This window comes from Dipodomys merriami, unplaced genomic scaffold (genome assembly GCF_024711535.1).
Source record: "Dipodomys merriami isolate MVZ:Mamm:240054 unplaced genomic scaffold, mDipMer1.0.p SCAF_103, whole genome shotgun sequence".
NCBI classification, from domain to species: domain Eukaryota; kingdom Metazoa; phylum Chordata; class Mammalia; order Rodentia; family Heteromyidae; genus Dipodomys; species Dipodomys merriami.
Window position 1 is genome coordinate 4,246,889 of NW_027202305.1, and position 19,936 is coordinate 4,266,824.

The 19,936-nt window shown below is 52.8% G+C and overlaps 1 protein-coding gene across 3 annotated transcripts in view; it reads right to left on the reverse strand.

The window, feature by feature from the left end:
- The window catches only part of LOC138810355 (glutamate receptor ionotropic, kainate 4), a 301,458-nt gene that overhangs the window by 57,224 nt on the left and 224,298 nt on the right, over positions 1-19,936 (reverse strand). For all 3 annotated transcript variants that reach the window (XM_069997405.1, XM_069997403.1, XM_069997414.1), the window contains 2 exons: positions 15,185-15,337; positions 14,401-14,505 (listed from right to left, as the gene is read on the reverse strand). In XM_069997405.1, coding sequence (XP_069853506.1) covers positions 14,401-14,505; positions 15,185-15,337 — 258 coding nt within the window. The remainder of the gene's footprint in view (positions 1-14,400; positions 14,506-15,184; positions 15,338-19,936) is intronic.

The following is a 19,936-nucleotide window of genomic DNA, read 5'->3' on the forward strand; positions in this document are numbered from 1 at the left end:
AAACACTGGCACTCTACCGCTTGAGCCACACCTCCACTCCCAGCTTTTGGCTGGTTTGTTGGAAGTAAGAATCTCATGGATTTTCCTGCTTGAGCTGCCCTCCTCAGATCTCAGCCTCCTGAGTGGCTAGGGTGACAGGTGTGGGCTGCTGGAGCCTGGCTTCCAGTGTCTTTGTGTGTTGATTTGTTTTTCAAGGCCAGGTCTCGCTTTGCTGGGTTCCAATCCACCTCTTGTGCCCCCCCCCCTTGTCACCACTGTGCCCAGAGATGTGTTTCCCCACAGCAGGGCAACAAACACACCCAGTCCTCACTCCAAACTTCCTTATCCCCAGGCGATCCCCTCATCCCCTCCACCTCCCCAGCACCTACAATTACAGGTTTGAGCCAAGGTGCCCAGCTTTCTACCTTAATGCCGGCAAGAAGAAAGGACCCCACTAGGTTAGTGTGAGCCCACCTGAGTCCAGCTTCCCTTCATACATGCCACCCCGGCGGCTGCCCCAGTGCTTGGGACCTAGCTGTCACCTGTCTTCTCTGTGAATGAGCTGTGTGACAGCACATAAGTCACCGAGTCTCTCTGAGCCCCTTTTCCCCCATCTCTTGAGATTCAAGTACAAATGACTGCCTCTGAGACTCTGGGGAGGTTAGTGCTCGCACTCAGCACGTGCCACAGGGCCCTGAGCGGCAGGGCTGGGCTCACTGGGGACTTAGTTTACCAGAAGGATTAGAGGTCGGGCTCTGAAGGAGCAGTATCTGCATTAGAAATGCAGATGCTGAAACTCCCTGGCCAAATGGACTAAATCAGAAAGCAGAGGGGACCAGCCATGGCAGTTCTGAGGCCAGCTGCCGTACAGCAGCACACAGAGCAAGCAGCTCCGATGACAAAGAGGGTCACGGGGAAAGGCTGGGGTAGAGGGAGAAATAAATCGTGATTGAGTACCCGCCATGTGAGCCAGGAAATGCTTAAAAAACGGGCTCTCCTGGAAAAACAAGAGACCCTGATTTATGGCACCTGCCAATTTCTGTGGTGTCGACCCTCCCATCAGAGCCAACAAGGTGTTAGGGAGCACGAAGCTGGGAAGAGGTATAGAATGAAGCTGGCTGGGGTCAGCCTTCTTCAGCACATCACCAGTGTCTACCCTTGCACAGCATGCCCCGGGCTCTGCCACTTGACAAAGACACACACACACACACACACACACACACACACACACACACACACACACACACACACACACACACACACACACACACACACACACACACACACACACACACACACACACACACACACACACACACACACACACACACACACACACACACACACACACACACACGATTGCTAGAATGGTGCTTAAACTCAGGGCTTCATTAGCTTGGCTGGTACTCTACCACTTGAACCTTACCTCCAGCTCAGTTTTTTGCCAGTTAATTAGAAATGGGAATCTTGAGGACTTTTTCTGTCTAGGCTGGACAGAAACCTTTGATCCTCAGGATCTGTCTCCCGAATAGCTAGTGTTATCAGTGTGAGCCACGAGTGTCTGGTTCACCCCAGTTAATAATTTATCCAAATCCCATAACTGATGAGTAGACAAAAATAGGATGATTCGTGGGGATCTCAATATTTAAAACACGTGTGAGGTCTTCCTAGGGGCTGATCTGAGCTGTTAGAAGGAACAGGCTCTGCTAGGAGGGCTTCGTCAGACATGAAAGCTTAGGTAAATATGACCGACATGGGATGTGCTTTTTACGTGCTTAGAAAGTAGGATTTCCCCAACAACGGCAAGGAACGCAGATCTATATAAATTAATAATCACTCTGCTCCTCTAAGCACTATATGGTGGAGATTTTAATTATGCATTCAAAAGCATTCTTCCAAAAAGCCCTTCTAAAGGAATGACAAGTCCCTTTGTCCTCTTAAACAGAATATGCGTCTTTACCTTAATGTGCAATGTTACCATTAAGAAGCCAGTTATGACAACGGGCGGTGATCTAACGCTGCCCCAGTGTCGGCGTAATGCCCAGGGCAGCTTGCCTGAGCTTCTGCTCCTCTGTAAGTTCATCCATTTACCCTGCCTTCCTTCTCAGTGTGGGCGGTCACTGCTGGCCCTGAGGCTGAAGCACCTCCAGTCCCTGTCTCCCCGGGACCTGTACTCAAGACCCCTGGGTGGAGTCACGGGGGACAAAGCTTAAAGAAATGCTTGGGAGGAAGGCTTAGACCAGAAGTCGGTGGGGCCAAGGGGAGAATCAATGGGCTCTGCCGCCTTGTCTGGAGCTGTCCATGGTCCTGGGGGAGGCAATAACCATAACGGAATTAGGTGTCTGACACCTGGCCCGGCCACGTAGCTCAGGCCACTGAGGGAGTACTCATCTAGCACCCTGACGACAGAGATCCACCACTGCTTCCTGCCAGAGCTAGCAGTAGATGACCTGAGGTCCCCAGCCCTAGGCTCTGGTTTCCTTCCTAGTTATCACAGACTAATCCTGGAGGTCCAGGAAGTCCTCTAATGATCGTTCCTGGGTCTGATGCTGCTGCTGCTAATTGGAAAGTCCTGGAGACTCTACAGTGTTCAACCCCCCCTGCCCCCTCTCCTGCCTAGAGACCTGGGCTCTCATTTTGCCTTTGTACTCTCTCAGGTAAAAGGGGATTCATTTTTAGAGCCCGAGGAATTTCCTCACATCTTCCATAGGTGTGTGTGCACACAGTAACTGTTAATATTTTATGTACATTTCAACAATTGTTCTACACACTTGGCACCACTGGGGACCTAGCTCCTTGGGGGGAGGGAGTTGAATTCTACAGAAGGGCCAGTCCTTCCGCTCCAGAATCAGATCTTCAAACACTTACTGATGTTTTTGCTTGTGGGGACACCAGGACGTGCGCTTTCCTGATTCTGTGTAAGAACCTTGTTACCATTCCCACCGAGAAACGCAGGCTTAGACAAACAATAACTGCTTAACACAGGTACTTTTATACCAGTTTCTGTTGGATACATGAATAAACCCGAGACTCGAGAGAGGCCAAGTAACACAGTTAATAAGGACTAAACTTGGGCTTGAACTCAGATTCTGGGGACTCCTCTATCACCTGGCTGCATGAGAACAGCTGTGGGCAACTCTGAGGTGGAAAACAGGTACAAAGGAAGAGCACATGGCCACTTAGATCAGGATGAGAAGACCCCTTTCCAACCTGTCCCCCCAAAGCCCACTCTGAGCCTCTGAGAAGAAGCAATCAGGGAAAAGATAGAACAGCTATGTGGCCCCAAGGAGAACTAAGGACCAAAGGAAGAAGCTTCAGTAAGGAAGACGTCTGTGAAGGCCTGACCCCCACCCTATTACACCAGACACGTGCAGACTGCTTGATGCAAACAGGGCAAACCCAACCTAAGCCTGGCCATCAACAGGCCATTATGGGCCTCCCCCAGCCCTAATGGCTTTTTCAACAGCCTCTGTCTCCTTGCTCAGACCCCTTGCACAACCTCCACACCCACGGAAAGGTGTGTGCCTCTCGCTGTTGTGCCTCCTGGCCTGTTGAGAATTGAGCCTGGCCTATTCCTTCTTCCATTTTTCCTAACAGTCTGTCCAGCAGAAGAATTCCCTAATAGTACGAGCTTTCCAACATGGAATAGAATGTCCCCACAGGTAGTGAGTCCCTAACACTGATGGTATTCGAGCACAGACTCTTCTTCATAAAGATGCATTTGTGAAGATTCAAACCGACTGGTGTACCGATCTTTTAGTATTAAACATGACCCCAGGAATGCACGATCTAGGTTCTACAACAGCAGAAGAAGCAGAAGGGCAGGGCCCTAGTTCACTGTGTAAGAGCAGGAGAGCAGGACAGCGAGCTCAGAGAGAAAAGACCATGTGGGAAAAACTGCAGCTACCTCTAGGTGTGCTCAGCGGGTCTCCCCTCCTGGCTGAGACTCATTGCAGCTGATCCTCCTTATTCCCAGCAGTTCCGGTTCATAAACTGGCCTCACACATTTGCTCTCGGGGGGAATATGGGGACAGGCTCCTATGAATCTCTGGTTCATCTATAACCTTGTTATTTTACCCGTGCTTCTGTTTACAAACACCTCATTTCACACAGGCTGCTGATGGACTAACAGCAAACAACAGCACTGCAGCTGATACCCGCACATGGCTTTTTGAGGATGGATTTCTCTGTAGGGACCCCCACAGCCTTCTTGTACATAGGAGCACACTGCATTTAGGACTCATTTTTAACAGAAGCATAACTGGGTGGGGGGAGCACAAAGATGTGACACTCAATATCCCATGAAAAGGATGCTTTTTGACAGTTAAAGCCCTGCACGGGAAGATAGAATTTTGCCCAGTTCAACCTCCGCTGGGAGAGTACACATCAGATGACTCAAATGTGTTCCCACTCTGGCTGTCTGCAAAACTGCCATGCGCATTGGATTTGGGGTTTACACGAAGACTTTAGCAAGCAGTCAGATTTTCAAATACAGAACCCACAGATAACGAGGATCCACTGTCCTTGTCTGTACCTGGATATTTGGCTTTGGCCAAAAGGTGCTCAAACTTCCGTCCTTCATCTCCAATTTCTAGGGAGTGACACTGAACTTGCTCACTTCTCACCGAGAATAAGTCCCCTCTGGCTGTTCTCAAAGATTCCAGTGATCGGTAAGTATCAACGAGGACGAAAGAAAAGCACAAGCCAGCTCCGATGACAGGCTCACTAATTTAATGGACTTGCCCCATCCCCCCTGGCTCAGGCTTTCAGAAGTTAACTTCCCAAAGTAGGACTGGAGGATGCTTAGATCTCTCTTCTGTTTCTGTGTGGACACAAGTTCTAAGGGAGGTCAGAAGGGATGTTTATTCCACAGAATTCCAATAAAAGTGATCAAAACAAAAATGAAAATAACGGAATCGAATGATTTCTTTTGCCCATTCCTCAACTCCCTCTTCTTAAAAACATAGTAAAAAGATTGCGTACTCTCTCTTTCTGAGCACCTAGGGACGATCCGGCCATCTCCTTCCTATTTCTACTGGCAGAGTTGGCCAACAGAAAGACTCCTCTGCCCTAGAAGACTAAGAGCTGGACCATGCTGGAGATTTTTCATCTTCTAAGAAAATTACAGCCAAAAATCATGACACAGACAGGGCTTGCCTGGTTCCCCTGGGTCCACCCACCGAGTGAGGAAGCACTTGTAATAATAACAGGACGTGGAGCTCTGAGTGGCAGGTGCCAGGGGAACCCAGGGTTTTAAATGAAGCTTCCAGGCTGAGGGAAGTCTTTACTCCCTTGTCCTGGAAATCAGGAGTGTGGGGGATTGTGGGCAGGAGGGCGTGGCTTCTGAGTCTCCGCAGTGATTGGTAGAGAACAGAGCCCCAGCCCCTAGCCCGGTGATAGGTTGCAGTAGGGAAGAGCAGGTGGCTCTACCCCACCCCACCCCACCCCGCCTCACTAAGCTCTGGGAAGATGCAGGAGGTTTAGACTTGGGGGTTATCAGCTGCTCTTGTCAGAGCAGTGCCATGCTAGGCTGGGCTGGAGGAGTAAAGGCTACAGCCACCCAGAGCCACTGCTAAGAGGGACTCAATGCCAGGGAACGGGGAGGAAGGAGGAAGGAGCAGCGAGGTGGGGAGGTCGTGAAAAGCTTCCAGCGGCAGAGAAGGGGCTGCCCGGCCTGGCAGCCCGGATTTACACGGGGCCTGGATGGCATGGACCAGTCCTTGCAGCCCTGGGTGGGGGAGGGATGACCCCTCCCCCTGCTGTGTCCCTCCCCATGGTGTGTGCCAGGCTAGAAATGAGATTCTGGGACTCTTGCAAACAAAGATAGAGAGATATATAGTTAGACATTTCCTTGTGAGACAACAGAACTAAAATTTGCACAATGTAGCAGAATCCTGAGAGCCCTGCCATAAACAATGTTTCATTTTGATCTCAATAACTTTATGACACCCATGAAGCAGATATGATGACATTCATCTTCCCTATTTTACTGCAAAGGGATGGAGAAACACGGAGGGCCAGGGACGGGGAGTGCTGGGACCCAGGCCTCTCCTCACTCCACCCTGTCTGCACCCGCCCAGCCCCTGCGTCCCTCCCCTCCCCCTCCCCACTTGGTCCTTGACCTGCCTGTCTGCAGCCCCACCTCTAGTCCACGCCCGGCTGGCTCTTCTCTCCTGGGAGCTGGCTGGGCTGTCCTAGGCTGCTCCAAGAGACAGGCTGCCCTGTTCTAGCCCCCAGGCAGGAGCTGGCTATGGAGGCAGGGCAAGGAGTGCTCGGGAGCTGGCAGACTTCTCCAGAGAAGCGTGATCAGGCACGATACAAGAAACAGACTTAAAACGCAGCGCCTTCAGATTCTGCTCCTCTGCCCTGAAGCAGCACCCTGTTCAAAAACTTGAGTAGCTGTGATTTTCTTGCCGGCTGGTGTGTGAATCGGCTTCGGCAGTGAGTGAATTCTCCACCAAAGCTGATGAGCAGGGGGCCCGGGGAAGGGGGGAAGGAGGAAGGCTCGAGGTCTCGTGTTTCCAGAGCCAGGGCCTCCGCTTCTGGACCCTGGTCTCTGAGTGCCGGGGAGGCTGATCTCACTCTCTTCTATGCCCCAGGAAAAGGTGCTAGAAAGTTACTCTTTTCAGTACTGGGTTTTGAACTCAGGACCCTACCCTTGCTAAGCCGGCACTCTACCACTTGATCCATGCCCACAGCCCTTTCTGCCTTATTTTTCAGGCAAGGTCTTGTTTTTTTACTCAAGTTGGCCTTGGATCAAAAGTCCTCTGCCCAGAGGAGATTACAGACATGAACCACAAGGTGCTAGCTTTCTCCAGATAGGGTCTCCCCAACTTTTTGCTGAGGCTGACCTTGATCTTCAGTCCTGCTGATCTCCATCTACCTCTTGAATGGCTGGGCCATTGTCTGGCCCTGGAGATCTTTTAATGAGCCAGAGGAGAACTTCCCTTCATTTCAAATTTTTAAATGCCAGAACAAACAGTTGGGCCAACCGAACATTTGGCACACGAAAGCTCTCTTGAGCGAGTAGAGGAGCAGGAGCTTTAGAAGATTCTCATGACAAAACCCCAGTCCTGGGGCTGTCCAGGTATCTCTGCCGACTCTAAGCTGCTCAAGACCCGAAGCCAGTGCCCTACACACCCACCTCCCCCAACCCAGCAAGGCCGGCTCTGCACGCCCCAGCCCCTTATTCACTGCTGCTTGGGGTCTCTAGGGGTGGGGCCCACGCCCAGAGCTGAGCGTAGATGAGTGGAGATGGCACAGAGGCCTGGGCATGCCTGCAGGCCTAGCTGGGCAAAAGCCTGGGCTGTCATACGCCGCGGGTATCTGTCATGGGGAAGGGTGGGAGAGGAGGATCAGAGAGAAGCAAGCCTGGTGCATCTCACTCTGAGGGCAAACAGGGTCACTGGGAGGCTTCAGACGCAGGAGTGAGGGTCTCACCTATCCCTGTCTGGAAGGAAAATGGGCCAAGCTGACCGACCTCCAGCTAGAAGAACTTACGACCTTCTAAGCGAGGGGATCAATGACTTAGAGCCCTGTGCCAATGTCTCCCTGCTTCTTAATTTAAAAAGAAGAAATAAGTGATTTCTCAGGCACCTTCATAGCAGCCCCAAACCACATCCCTCACGTGGGTTTGCCAACTGCGTCTTCTAGAACATCAAAGCGAGTCACAGCCCTGCTCTGTGGGGCTCTGGGGGAGGGCGCAGATCACGCCAGAGGCTGGCCTGGGCTTGTGGGTCTGTCCCTGGGGGGGGGGGTGGCACTTGGGTCTGTCCCTGGGCAGGGGAACTGGCATGAGGGGCTGTTGATTTCCAGCAACCAAACCCCAGTGCTCTGGGCCAGGGCCAGGCAAACGCAGCTTCAAAGGCTCTGCGTATTTGTGGCAAGCGCTGTCTTCAAACTGCCAATGTCTTCCTCACCGCAGCCTGGTGGCGCCTTGAGGGCTGTTCTGAGCGCTGCCATGGATGGAGGTGGCTCGTGACGAGAGAAGCTGGGCAGAGGGCAGGGGTGTCAGGGACGGGGGACCTCACGCTGCTTCTCCAACGCCCCAATGGCAGAGGTGGCACGGTCTCATTTGGCAGGCAGGGTGTGTTGGAGTGTTGTGTTATTCTGTGCTTGATGGCTTTGACGTGGAGGGAGGAGTCGGGCTGCAGGGACAGGAGCACCCCCACCCCCCGCCCGCAGGTCTATACAAACCGCCTCCCAAGTCAAGAAGCCACTTCCTGGAGACCTCCACTGTCAAGGCTAAAATAAGAACTGCAGTGGGGCTGGGAAGGTGGCTCAGTGGTAGAGCGCTTGCCTTGCATGCATGTGGCCCTGGGTTCGATTCCTCAGCACCACATAAGCAAAAAGAAAAAAAAAGCCGGAAGTGGCGCTGTGGCTCAAGTGGTAGAGCGCTAGCCTGGAGCTGAAGAGCTGAGGGACAGCGCCCAGGCCGAGTTCAGGCTCCATGACCAGACCCCCCCCCAACCAAAAAAAAAGAACTGCAGCGGCTCCCGTCCCTATCGGAGGACCCCTTCCCCAGAGGGGTCGGGCCTGCCTCTGCTGGACTGTTGTTAGGGGAAGATGGCATCAAGGGGGATGAAGTTAGATTTGAGTTCTCTTCCAAAGAGGACCCTGAGTGCTCTAGTCCCTGCCTGATGCTCCATTCCTGCCTGGTGCTCCAGTCCTGCCTGGTGCTCCATTCCTGCCTGGTGCTCCAGGTCCTGAGTGTTCCAGTCCCTGCCTGATGCTCCATTCCTGCCTGGTGCTCCAGGTCCTGAGTGCTCCAGTCCCTGCCTGAGTGTTCTAGTTCCTGCCTTGTGCTCCAGGTCCTGAGTGCTCCAGTCCCTGCCTGAGTGTTCTAGTTCCTGAGTGCTCCAGTCCTGCCTGGTGCTCCATTCCTGCCTGGTGCTCCAGTCCTGCCTGGTGCTCCATTCCTTCCTGGTGCTCCAGGTCCTCACATACACCATTCCACAGCATAGCCCCTTGAAAGTTGAGCTACATCTGCTTTGAAAAACAAAGTGCAGTTACCATTCATTAAGCTTTCTGTTAGCCCTCTCCGGCCAGCTCCACTGGGCTTTCTGTCTCCATAGGAACAAAGTTACTGGATCAGTGGTCCAAAAATGGATGGCTTGGCTTCTAAGAAAAGTCCGTGTGCACAGAACTGGCTGAGTCTGTTGGGAAGCATAACTAATTGACCCCAGGGCTCAGAGTTTAGAATGGGAGCCAGCTAATGTGGAAAGTAGAAACTGAGCCTCAGCGTAAGGCAAGCGGTGAACCCAGAGTCTGAGACCCAGGCTGCCAGCCTCGTCTGGAACCTCGTGCTTTCATGGAGTGCTAGATACACTTCTCGGTATCTGGGGTAAGGGAGCTACAAGCCATGGCATGCTGAGATAGGGTAAGGACTACTTGCTCAGGGAAGGAGAAAATAAGAGGAGCATAATTAGAATCCGTCACGGTAAAAGCTGGCTGAAATTTTTGCCTTTTCCCAAAGCTCAGAAGCTCTTAAGTGAACGCTGCATAATCAACCCTCCATCTCCAGTCTTTGACAAAGAGTGGATGTTAAAAACATCTTAGGTTAAATTCCAGAATGAAAGACTGAATGGAGTGAAAGCAAACGGCGCAGATCTGAAGGACTGGTAATTGAGAAGGAAGCAATGGAATCTTCCAGGCTGTTCCAGAGGGCAGATCGAGGAGGCGGAGTTTGAGCCAGTGCTTGGACAAATCTGGAATGTGCTGCAAAAGAGGTGGCAAGTTCACCGGCCCAGAAGATTCTCAATGAGAGTTTGGGGGCCATCATGGGCCCAAGATAGAATGTCCTTGACTGGAGTTGAAGATTAAATGAGAAGCCAGGCACCAGGGGCTCACACTGGGAATCCTACCTATTCAGGAGGTTGAGACCTGAGGATCGCAGCTCAAAGCCAGTCAAGAAAGTAGAAAGTGGAGTTTTGAATCAAGTGGTAGAGCGAATGAAAGAGCTTGGAATGTACGAGCTACAGAACAGCATCCTGGCCCTGAGTTCAAGCCTTAGTACTAGCACATGCATGCGTACACACACACACGCACACACACACAGAACTGTCCTGATCAACATGTCCTGCGCTCTAATGCAAAGGCTCTGAACCCTGGGGACAGCAACCCCTCCTCACTCAACTGAGTCTGCCACTTCCTGACTTTGTGAGCGTGGGAACATTTTCTTATCTCTCCACCTCAGTTTTTCCACCTACGAGAAGAGAGCGTTCATGCAGCATTGATAAAGAAGATAGGCATTTAAAAATATGTATGCACAACACCCAGCACGGAACGTCATGTAGGCGACGATAAATGTTAAGCTATTATTATGATGTCAGGAGCGCCAGCCCTCCACATAACCACAGGCAAGCGCGAGAGAGCAGATCTGGTTTTGCTTGGATGGAGGCATACGCATAAACTCCAGACAGCGGGAGTGGGGCCTTGCATCCTCGAATCCCGCAGGCCAAATGTGGAGGGTTTGCCTGTGGCCACTGTCTACTGAGGAATGCCCTGTGACACAGAGAGAGCCGACAGGGGTGCAAACAAAGGAGATCTCATCTTTAGCTGGGGATGTCAAACCCCAAGGCTTAATTAGGGCCTGTTAAGCCATTTCCCATGTTCAGATGAAAGGTGTGCTTAGTACAGCACTAACAGCCACTTGGGGGCTGCTCAGACTCTCTGATCTTTAGACCAAGTTAAAGGAAGGAAATTAAGGGCCTTCTAGAGTTGTTCTCTTTTTTTCTCTCCTAGCCTCCTTCTTCTCTTCCCTTCCTTCTCCCCTCTCCTCCCCTTCCTTCCCTTCCCTTCCTTTCTCTTGGAACTCAGGTCTAGGCAAGTATTCTGTCACTTGAACCACATCCCCAGCCCTTTTAGCTTTTAGTTATTTTTTTTTCCTGAGGGTCTTGAGCTTTTTCTCCAGAGCAGCCTTGGACCTAGATCCTGTTCCCAATGCCTCCTGGGTAGCTTGGATTACAGGTGTGTACCACCAAAACCCACAGATATGTTCAGATGGGATCTTGCTAACTTGTATGGGTTGGCTTCAAATCTCAATCCACTTCATCTCTGCCTCCCAAGTGGCTCCCAGCCTCTTTCAAAGAGGATTTTTTTTTTCACAGACAAGAAGGGAGAGAGTGCTATTCTAAAGCTACTCAACATATAGTGGTTAGTGGCCATGGTTGGTCTCACAGGCAGAAACTGAGGGGTGAAGACTTCTGTGCCCATCAATAGGTCATCAGGAGGTAGTCCAAGCTCTGGAATGTGACCGGCAGGACACCGTACTGGACGCATTCTCCAGAACAGCCTCCAGCGGAGGCCCAAGGCAGAGAACACTCTCTAAGCCCAATCAAAATAGTAATTTTTTAAATAGTAAAAAAATAGCCCTGAGTTCTGAAAGACTATTTTTAAAATGGTAATAATCCTTTAATCAGCCACTGGCAGGAATTATGGCATTTGGTTCAGACATTTTACCAATTACAACCCACTGGGTCCCCGCATGGTGCTTTCTAAATAATCAAACCCAGCTCTGAGCAGTCACTCGCCCAGATGGAAGAGAAAGAATAAAGCCAAGGCCACACGATGCGGTGCCATTAGTCAAGAAAGCCCAGCCTGGCAGGCCATTAGAAACAAGCGCCATCCGTGGCCATGAGTGGAGATGAAGCAGCAGACTTGGAGGAGGAGAATGCGTGGGGGCAGGGGTGTCTAAGAAGTGAGGAAAAGCCTAGAACAGGGTAGGGGTGGGGGTCATCCAGGGAGCAAGGAAAAGCTTAGAGCAGGAAAGCCCAGAACTTGGGCATTGAAGATAAACAAACCCAAGCGTGAACTCCGGCCTCGCCCCTTATCCTTGGTCTTCGTAGTGAGCTAGGACCCAACACCCGAAGGACTGAACTTGATCCATGCCATGCACTCATGTGGTCTGTACACCAAATGTCCTCAGATGATAGTCCCTTGCCCTGGCCCCCCCCCCCCCGCCCGCCAGCGTCACCTTGGATGGGGCTGGGAGAGACGCCCGCACTCCCCTCTCCTTAATTGTGCCTGCCTCCCTAGCATCTCTCCATCCTTGCCCATCAAGAGGCAACGCTGGGCCGTGATTGGGATGGGACCTGGGGACCAGCACTTCAGAGCTGTATCCGTGCCTACGGCAGGTCACGCAGTCTCTGCTCGGTACTCCCAGCCACGCAGCAGGACAGTCGCCAGACACGGCGAAGGAAAATGGGTCATTAGGAGGCATCTCGCCCTCTACTTCATAAGACCAGCCAGGGGGGCATCCCTCAGGACAGCTGAAGGTCAAAGCCACTGTCCTCTTCACGGTCACACGAGGCCAAGTGTATCCAACACTGGCACACACAATGAAGAAGAAATTCTAAATATTCAGCATGCCTACTGCACCAGGACAGGTAAGCCGGGGTCCACCTATATTCTAATCATTCGTCCAGATGCTCCTGAGCATACCCAGTTTTGCTAAATCAAAAAGCACCGCTGCGGAGCCTGGGAATTAGGTATGGTGTTTTTTAACTTAGGGCTTCGCACTTACTAGGCAATAGATCTGCCATGCCTCCGAGTTTTTGCTTTAGTTTTTTTTTCAGATAAGATCTCATGCATTTTTTTTACCTATATACCTCCAGCTTAGCTGAGATCACAGGCACACATCACTATGCCCATTAACCTCTTGCCTAGTCTGACCTCGAACCAAGCTTCTACCTTCACCTCCTGCCCAGAATACACATTTCCAAGCCAATGCCACAGATTATTCTCGAGCACATTTATATGTTGTATACTGCCAATGGACCCGCCAACGGAGTGGGCAATGGTTGCTACAAAGAAAACTCTGGAGTAGACAGACTCTCTGTCTGGGAGCCATGAGGTAGGGGTGAGGACTGATGGGATTCCTATGGCTGACGCAGGCAGGCCTGTGGCCTGAGTGGCCAGGCTAAGTGGCCGTTAATGTGGAAGCAGAATGAAAGAGAGGAGGGACTTCTGGACAGATGGCCTGCCACGTAGAGGGCGGATCAGGGAGGAGGGAGGAAGGGAGGGCGGGTGCTGCTGCTGCTGCTGCTGCTGCTGGATAGGAGGGGAGCTAGAAGAGAGTAAGCTCTTGCCCAGGTCACTAGAGCAGGCTGGAGATCAAGGGGAGGTTCTAGAATGTCCAGACGGGGTTCTAGGGAGCATACACCCGCCTGATTCTCCGCCATTGTTTTCTCCCAACCCTGGTGCATTTTTCCTCAGGAAGCACTTGCCTCTCCTGACAGCCACCATGTCACCTATGTGTTTCTTTGCCTGTCATCTGTCCTACTAGATACAGCGTCCACAAAACCAGATACTTTCCCTCAATTTAAAAAAACTTGTATCTGGAAGGGAGACTGCATACAGAAGTGCCATTCTAATATTACCTTGCAAGAAAGACTAATGGAGCTTCACTTCCCATTCCCCCCCTCCCCCAAGCAGACTGACAACTTCCCACAGCTTGGCTGCTTCCTTATTCAGGGAAGATGAGCCCCAGGGCATGATTTGAGTTTAATGGCCCCAAATTGCACCTCTGTGTCACTTTCCCTCACCACACTGTGAACTGTCTCTCTGCCATTCTCAGCTTTGTTTCCTGCCTGACACACAGTATGTGCTCAGTAAATGAGTGTTAGATGAAAGGAACAACCGCTCTGTGATACTCCATCCCCATGTCAGCTTGCCCCATCCAGGAACATATACAAAATGGTGGTTATTGTCCTTGCTTAAAAATCATGTGGTTGGGCCCGTATGGCGGCACACGGCTGTAATCCTAACTGCTTGGAAGGCAGAAATTAGGGAGGTCATGGTATAAGGCCAGACTGAGCAAAAAAGTCAGTTAATCTGCCACCCTTGCCTTTATTCTTATTGTTTTCTTCCTGGAGGAAGAGTCCTACCCACTGCCTGGTCTCCAGGGGTCTCAAGATCACAGTTCAAGACCAACTGGGGCAGAAATGTTTGTGAGACTCCATCTCAAAGGAAAGAAGCCGGGTTTAGTAGTGTGTGCCTGTCATTCCAAATATAAGGCCTAAAACAGGGGAATCAACATCCAGGGGCCTGCTGGAGCAGAAAGTAAGACGCTGTCCCAAAGATAATCAATCAAAAAGAAAGACTGTCCCAAAGATAATCAATCAACAAAATGGCTGGAGGCTTGGCTCAGTGGAGCACTTGGCTCACATGCATGCGGTCCAAAGTGCAAACCTCCCTGCAGCCAGAGGGCTGGGGAGGGGGGAGACCTTCAGAGAGGGACTTGGCATGGCTGTCCAGTTCCAGACTCCTCCCGTAGACAGGATCGGGGCCATGGAGAACAAGAGGTGGTGGCGGTGGAGGAGGAGGAGAAGGAGGAGGAGGAGTGAAGTAGGGAAATGAAAGGAGGTAGGGAAGACACAGGAGAAAGGAGCAAAGTCTGTGGGCGCACCACTGTGGGCTTACCTGCCGGAACCCGTTCCTGGTGAACTGTAAGATTTTCAAGGCATAGTTGGACCTTTGGCCTTTGCTGTTGAATTCAATGTGGCCGGTGAGACCTTCCAATTCTACCTGTCCAAGACAGAGTGAGTTACAGCACCAAATAGGCCCCTTGTTCACTTAGCACCAAGCACTGGGGGGCAGACACATGCCAACTGGGGAAGCCTAAGAAAGGACTCAAGGGTCTCAAGACTCCTTCGGCTGCCTGTTCCCAGCCACAGCGTTTGGGTGCGAAGGTGGGGAGCCCTACACCCAACACCCCAAACCCACTAACTCCATGAGCTAACAGCAGGTGGGATGCTTGCTTGAGACGATGCCCCTGTAGCTCCTGGGCTGTCACTGGACTGGTTCTCTGGGCAGCAGGAAGTGAGGATGCTTCTGGGAAGGCAAACTCCAGGTCTGCAGCCTGCAATTCCCAGCCCTGTCACAGGTTCCTGCAGCCTGGCCCTTTCCAGCTGTGTAAAGACCACAGCCCAAGCAGCACTGAGGCTCCAAGCCTAGACTTCGGGACTCTTCATAGTCTACTAGACGAGGCCAGCTGCCTCTGGAATACGCTTGCCTTCGATGCTCAGTGGGCCTTACAGATTAGTGGGGAAATGGGATCCATGAGACTCCACCAGGGTCCCGGCGGGTGACTGCATACAGGGCTGTGCTGGGGAAGCCTGGAGCCTTACAACCCAGCATCCCCTGCCCCCCTGCCACCTCCCCGTCCCCCAGGCTGGGCAGGGCCTGACCCTCAGCCGCTCCTCACCATGCGCAGGTAGTTCATGAGGCTGGTGCCATGTGGCCAGATCTGGGCAGAGCCACAGGACAGCGGCTTCACGCCGATCTCCTGGCTCCGGTTCAGCTCCTGTACTGCAGTCACCACGGCATAGACGGCGTCGAACAGCAGAGCTGAGGACAACTGGGAGAGGCAGACGGAGGGAAGGATTAAGATGTGGAGAAGATGGGTACCAGTGGCTCATGCCTGTAATCCTAGCTACGCAGGAAGCTGAGATCTGAGGATAGCAGTTCAAAGTCAGCCCAGGTAGGAAAGTCCATGGGACTCTTACCTCCAATTAACTGCCGGGGGGGGGGTAGGGGGAGAGGTGTGGCTCAAGTGGTAGAGCACTAACCTTGGGGCCAGCGCCAAGACCCTGAGTTCAAGCCCTACAAATGACCAAAAGAAAAACTCAGGGACAGGCCCTAAGTTCAAATCCTAGTACTAGCAAGCACACACAAAGAAGGAAAGAAGAAAGGAGAAGGAGGGCAAGGAAGAGAGAAAACAACCAGGAGGGGAAGAAAGGGGGACGTGCTATTCTTGTCTAGTACATCCGGTAGCGACGGTGTCTCCCCTGCTCCCCACCCCTGCTCCCGGCTCTCCACCCCCCTCATCTCACCTCTGCCTGTGACTAAAGCTGGGAAGGGCGCCTGCTCCATGGCCAGCACCGTGGAGACCTGTGTACCCCGCAGTCCTGGGCTGCTCTCCACCCCTCTCTTCCACTCTTTCCTCCCCGCGGCCGCCAAGCTTCTCCTCTATTTGATTCAAGGCTCTCTCCCCTGCAGGACGCCTCCCGCGCCCCCCTGCCCTGACCAAGCAGGGAAGGGTTGCCAGCCATCACTCTGGAGGCTCGCTACACCGAGGAACGTCACGTGGTCTTGTCTGCACATGCCATTTCATTCTTTTTTAAAATTCCTGATGGTACTGAGGACTGAGTTTGGGGCCTATTGCTTGTGAAGACAGTGTTCTTGAGCCACCACACCCAGTCCTTTTGTTTATTTTTTTCAGATAGAATCTCCCACTTTTGCCCTGACTGGCCCCAGACCTCCAACTTCCTATTTCTGCCTCTCTAGTAGCTGGGATTATAGGCATGAGTCACCACACTTGGCCTTGCTCGAGGAATTGTAATACTGTGGGTTTCTGCTACTGGAAGCTGAGAGCATTCTAACCATCACGGAGGTCCTGGGGATCCCCACCTCTTGGCGATCCCCACAACTTTTGTAGCTGGTTCCTAGGGAGGTCTGGGTCCCACCTTCTTTAAGGTCCCGCTTCCTCAGGGAGTTATGTGTCTGAGAGACTCAGGAAGCTGGCCTGGCCACCTCTCTCCCGCCCTCCCAGCCTCCCCAGCTTGCTCCTGCCTGCCCCGCCTAGCTGTTGCTAGTCTGGTTGTGGTCTCCCTGGCAGGTGATGGAGCATGCGGAGAGCCCAGTGTGTGGCTGTCTGCAGTGACTTTGGACACCTGTAACTGTGGGGCCTTCCCAATTCTCCGAGGGCTTCTAGTCATTACAACTCCAGCTGGGGTCCCCGCAGGCAGAGACAAGGAAGCTGTCATTTCCCCCAGGCCTCCGGGGCGTGGCCTAGGGCACGTGCCCCCACGAGGCTCTGGGCTGAGCGGAGCTGACACCTGCCAAGCCTTGAGCATCCACGCAGTTCCACCCTCAGGACCGCTCCCCCGGCGTCCTCTCCCATCACCTCACACACAGCTCTTCTGCAGGCTGCGGCCAGCTATGCACGCAGGCCTTTCACCTGGACCTTCCTCTCTCCTCTGAGAACTTGCCTCTCTCGCTCCCTAGCTTGTCTGCCCATCACCAGCTTTCTCCCAGGGTCTAATAGCTTGCTGGCTGCCTGCTTTATTCCAGGCCACCATCTTGAAGCATTTCTTTGCTCTCCTAATTGCTTTCTCCCTCTGCTGCTATTTACTAGTTTAGCTCTGGGAAGCACTGGGGAACAGCAGTCAGGGAAACGAGGCTTCTATACGACCAAGTATTTGTCTCCCTCCCCCCCCCCCACGCCCCAGCCTCACGTCTGAGTTCACTTGGGGGGGATGGTATTCCTGCCGCCTGCTCCCCCCACCCCGTTCCCTCTGCTTCCATCTCGTTTCCCTTCTGTGATCCCGCCCCGTGTTTCCCAGATCTCTCCTTGCTATCTCGGCCTGTCCCTGTCTCTTCTAAATACCAAGCCCCCCAACTGCTCAGTCCTCATTTAAAATCCTCTCGCCTCTCTTGGCACCAGAATGCTGTTTGGCAAGGAACCCTTGATTCTCTTGTTTTTATATTTTCATTTGCTTCCTCATTGTTATTTTCTTTTGAGCTGTTTGCAAATTGTGTCGGGGAATGAAAGACTCGGTCTAAATTGAGATGGGTCCATTCCGACTCAGGGAGTGGTGGCTGGGTCCCCTTGCCTCTTGAACGAAAATAACAGTATCTTCTAGACACACCTGGAACCGTCTCCCCCTGTCCCTGGACCACTGGGCTCCCAGAATCCTCTTGGATGCCCATTTGTCCCTGAACCTCTCTGAACTTAAACTCTGCTCCCCAATGTAATTCTAGGGTGGGCATCATTAAAATCTCATGGAATCGTTCTTACAATCTGGATTTTATTCAATGAAATAAACACTTAATTACGAACATCTGCTTTAGCCCAAATTCTAATTACTTAATCTCGCCATCTGTAATTTTAATGATTTCCCACCATTTTCGTTCTTTGCGGCGTGATGAATGGGAACGGCACAGGAAACCACTGGGTGTGCGTCTCTCTTCCCAGCACCCTCTCTGCTCGCTTTGTCTCAGGCAAGAAGCACATCTGCGGCCCGCTGCGGGCCACCTGGCAGTTCTGCCTGGGCGTGTGCCTTCCCTGCTCCCGTCCGCCCAGCACCCCCTTCCCCGCCTGCCAGCTGGTCTCCCTGTCCTGCAAGACCCACCTGGACCACTGCGAAGGTGAAGAAACATGGGGGCCTGCATACGAGGTAGAAGAAGGGGAAGGAGGAAAATTCAGAGGTGGAGAAAGGATGAGGAATATGGAGGGCAGGGGAGAGGGAGGGGGAGAGAGAGAGTGTAAGTTGGACTCCTGTCAACATGCCATCATGAGGCATAGAAGAGCACTAGAGCTGCTTGCACAGGGAGGCTGAGGCCAGAGTGAAGGAGGAGGGGGAGGGAAGAGCCTGTGCCACCGAGGCCAGGGCTGCTGCAGCCTTTGCACAACGTGGGATGGGGGAGAGATACTGGGCTGTGTTTTCCTGGAATACACTCCACCTTCCAGCCTTCCATTGTCCTGAAAGAGCTTGCCTACTGCTGCTGAGCCGGCGTACTGGTGGGCATCTTTCCACCCTCAGAGAGAGAGAGAGAGAGAGAGAGAGAGAGAGAGAGAGAGAGAGAGAGAGAGAGAGAGAGAGAGAGAGAGGTCTTCCAGAGGTAAGCTGTTGAAGTGAGCAGCTACTCACTGCAGGAACTTCCCTCCCCTCTTCCCCCTCCCTCCTTTTCCCCACAGGCAGTGCCCACCACCCAGGCCAGAAGTCATCCAGGGCAGAGAAGCAGATGTAGGCTCAAATCTGAGCAGCGTTAACCCATCCGGGCTTCAGTTTCATCTCCCCCCACCCTCAGAAGAAGACAACTGTCCTTAAGCATTGGTAAGAACACCATGAAGAGAAAAGAAGGCCTGGTGGTGGTTTCGTGGCACGCCATGGTTGCCAGGGCAGTGACTGCACACAGGACTCCTGTGCAAGAAAGAACACACCTGCTTCTGACTGGCGAGGGGATCCCCAGCGTCCCCAGCTCCGGGCCTGGGGCCTGACACATCCTCCTAGCCAGGAGGGACCCCACAGAGCACACCCTGCGGCCCGAAGCCCCCTCCCCAAGCATTTGTGAGGCGGGTGCGTGTGAGAAGCGGGAGAGTGGATCGGGGCCGGGCTGCCGTCCGCTCAGCCGCCCGAAGTGGCTTCCACTCCAGGGCCGTCTCTTCGCGTGCCCAGGGAGAAGCAACTGAAAAGACGTTCAGGCTGGGCCCCGAGGGAAAGGCCCCTCCCCCACCAACTCCATACCTCTGCCCTTCCATCTGAGCTATTCTCTGTGCAGAGACTCTCAGCCACCTTGGGCTCCACCAAAGAGAAGAGCGACGGACAGGGTGTCTTGGGAGGGAGGTAACCCGCCCCGCAAACGGGCAGTGCCTGCTCCTCCACCATCATCTTGGAGTAGACCAGTTGGCAGGCAGCTCGTCCCAATGGTAGAGCAGGAACTGCACCTCTGCAACTCTTCCAGAAAGACTGAGCTGGTGGCCAAGCAGCCAATGCCAGCGACCTGCGACTGTTTCAACCACACACACTCCTCCCACTCCTTGCCCCCAGTTCTACCTAACCTGAAGCCATTCTTAGGCCCTGAAGTCAATGTCTGAAGGCTGAGGACATACTGAAGTGCTGTCTGCCCATGGCTGCCATGTAATCAATCTCCTTCCTCCGACCTGTACCATGTCCCTTGATTTGGTACCTGGGGGTGAGTGTGGCTGGACCTAACTTGGGATTCCTGAACTTTGGGCCTGGGTTCTAACAACCGGGTCTCATTCATGATGAGACAGTACAGATCTCCCATCTATCCAGCAGGCTGCTCTGCCTCCACCCTCCCTCACCCCAGAGTCTTGTACCTAAGCAATGAGAAGCCACAGGCCTGCAAGGCTTAATGACAGGGACATGTTCTGTAAAGTGTGTCATTAGTCAAGTGCATCATTTTGCAAATGTCAGTGAGTGCACTTACA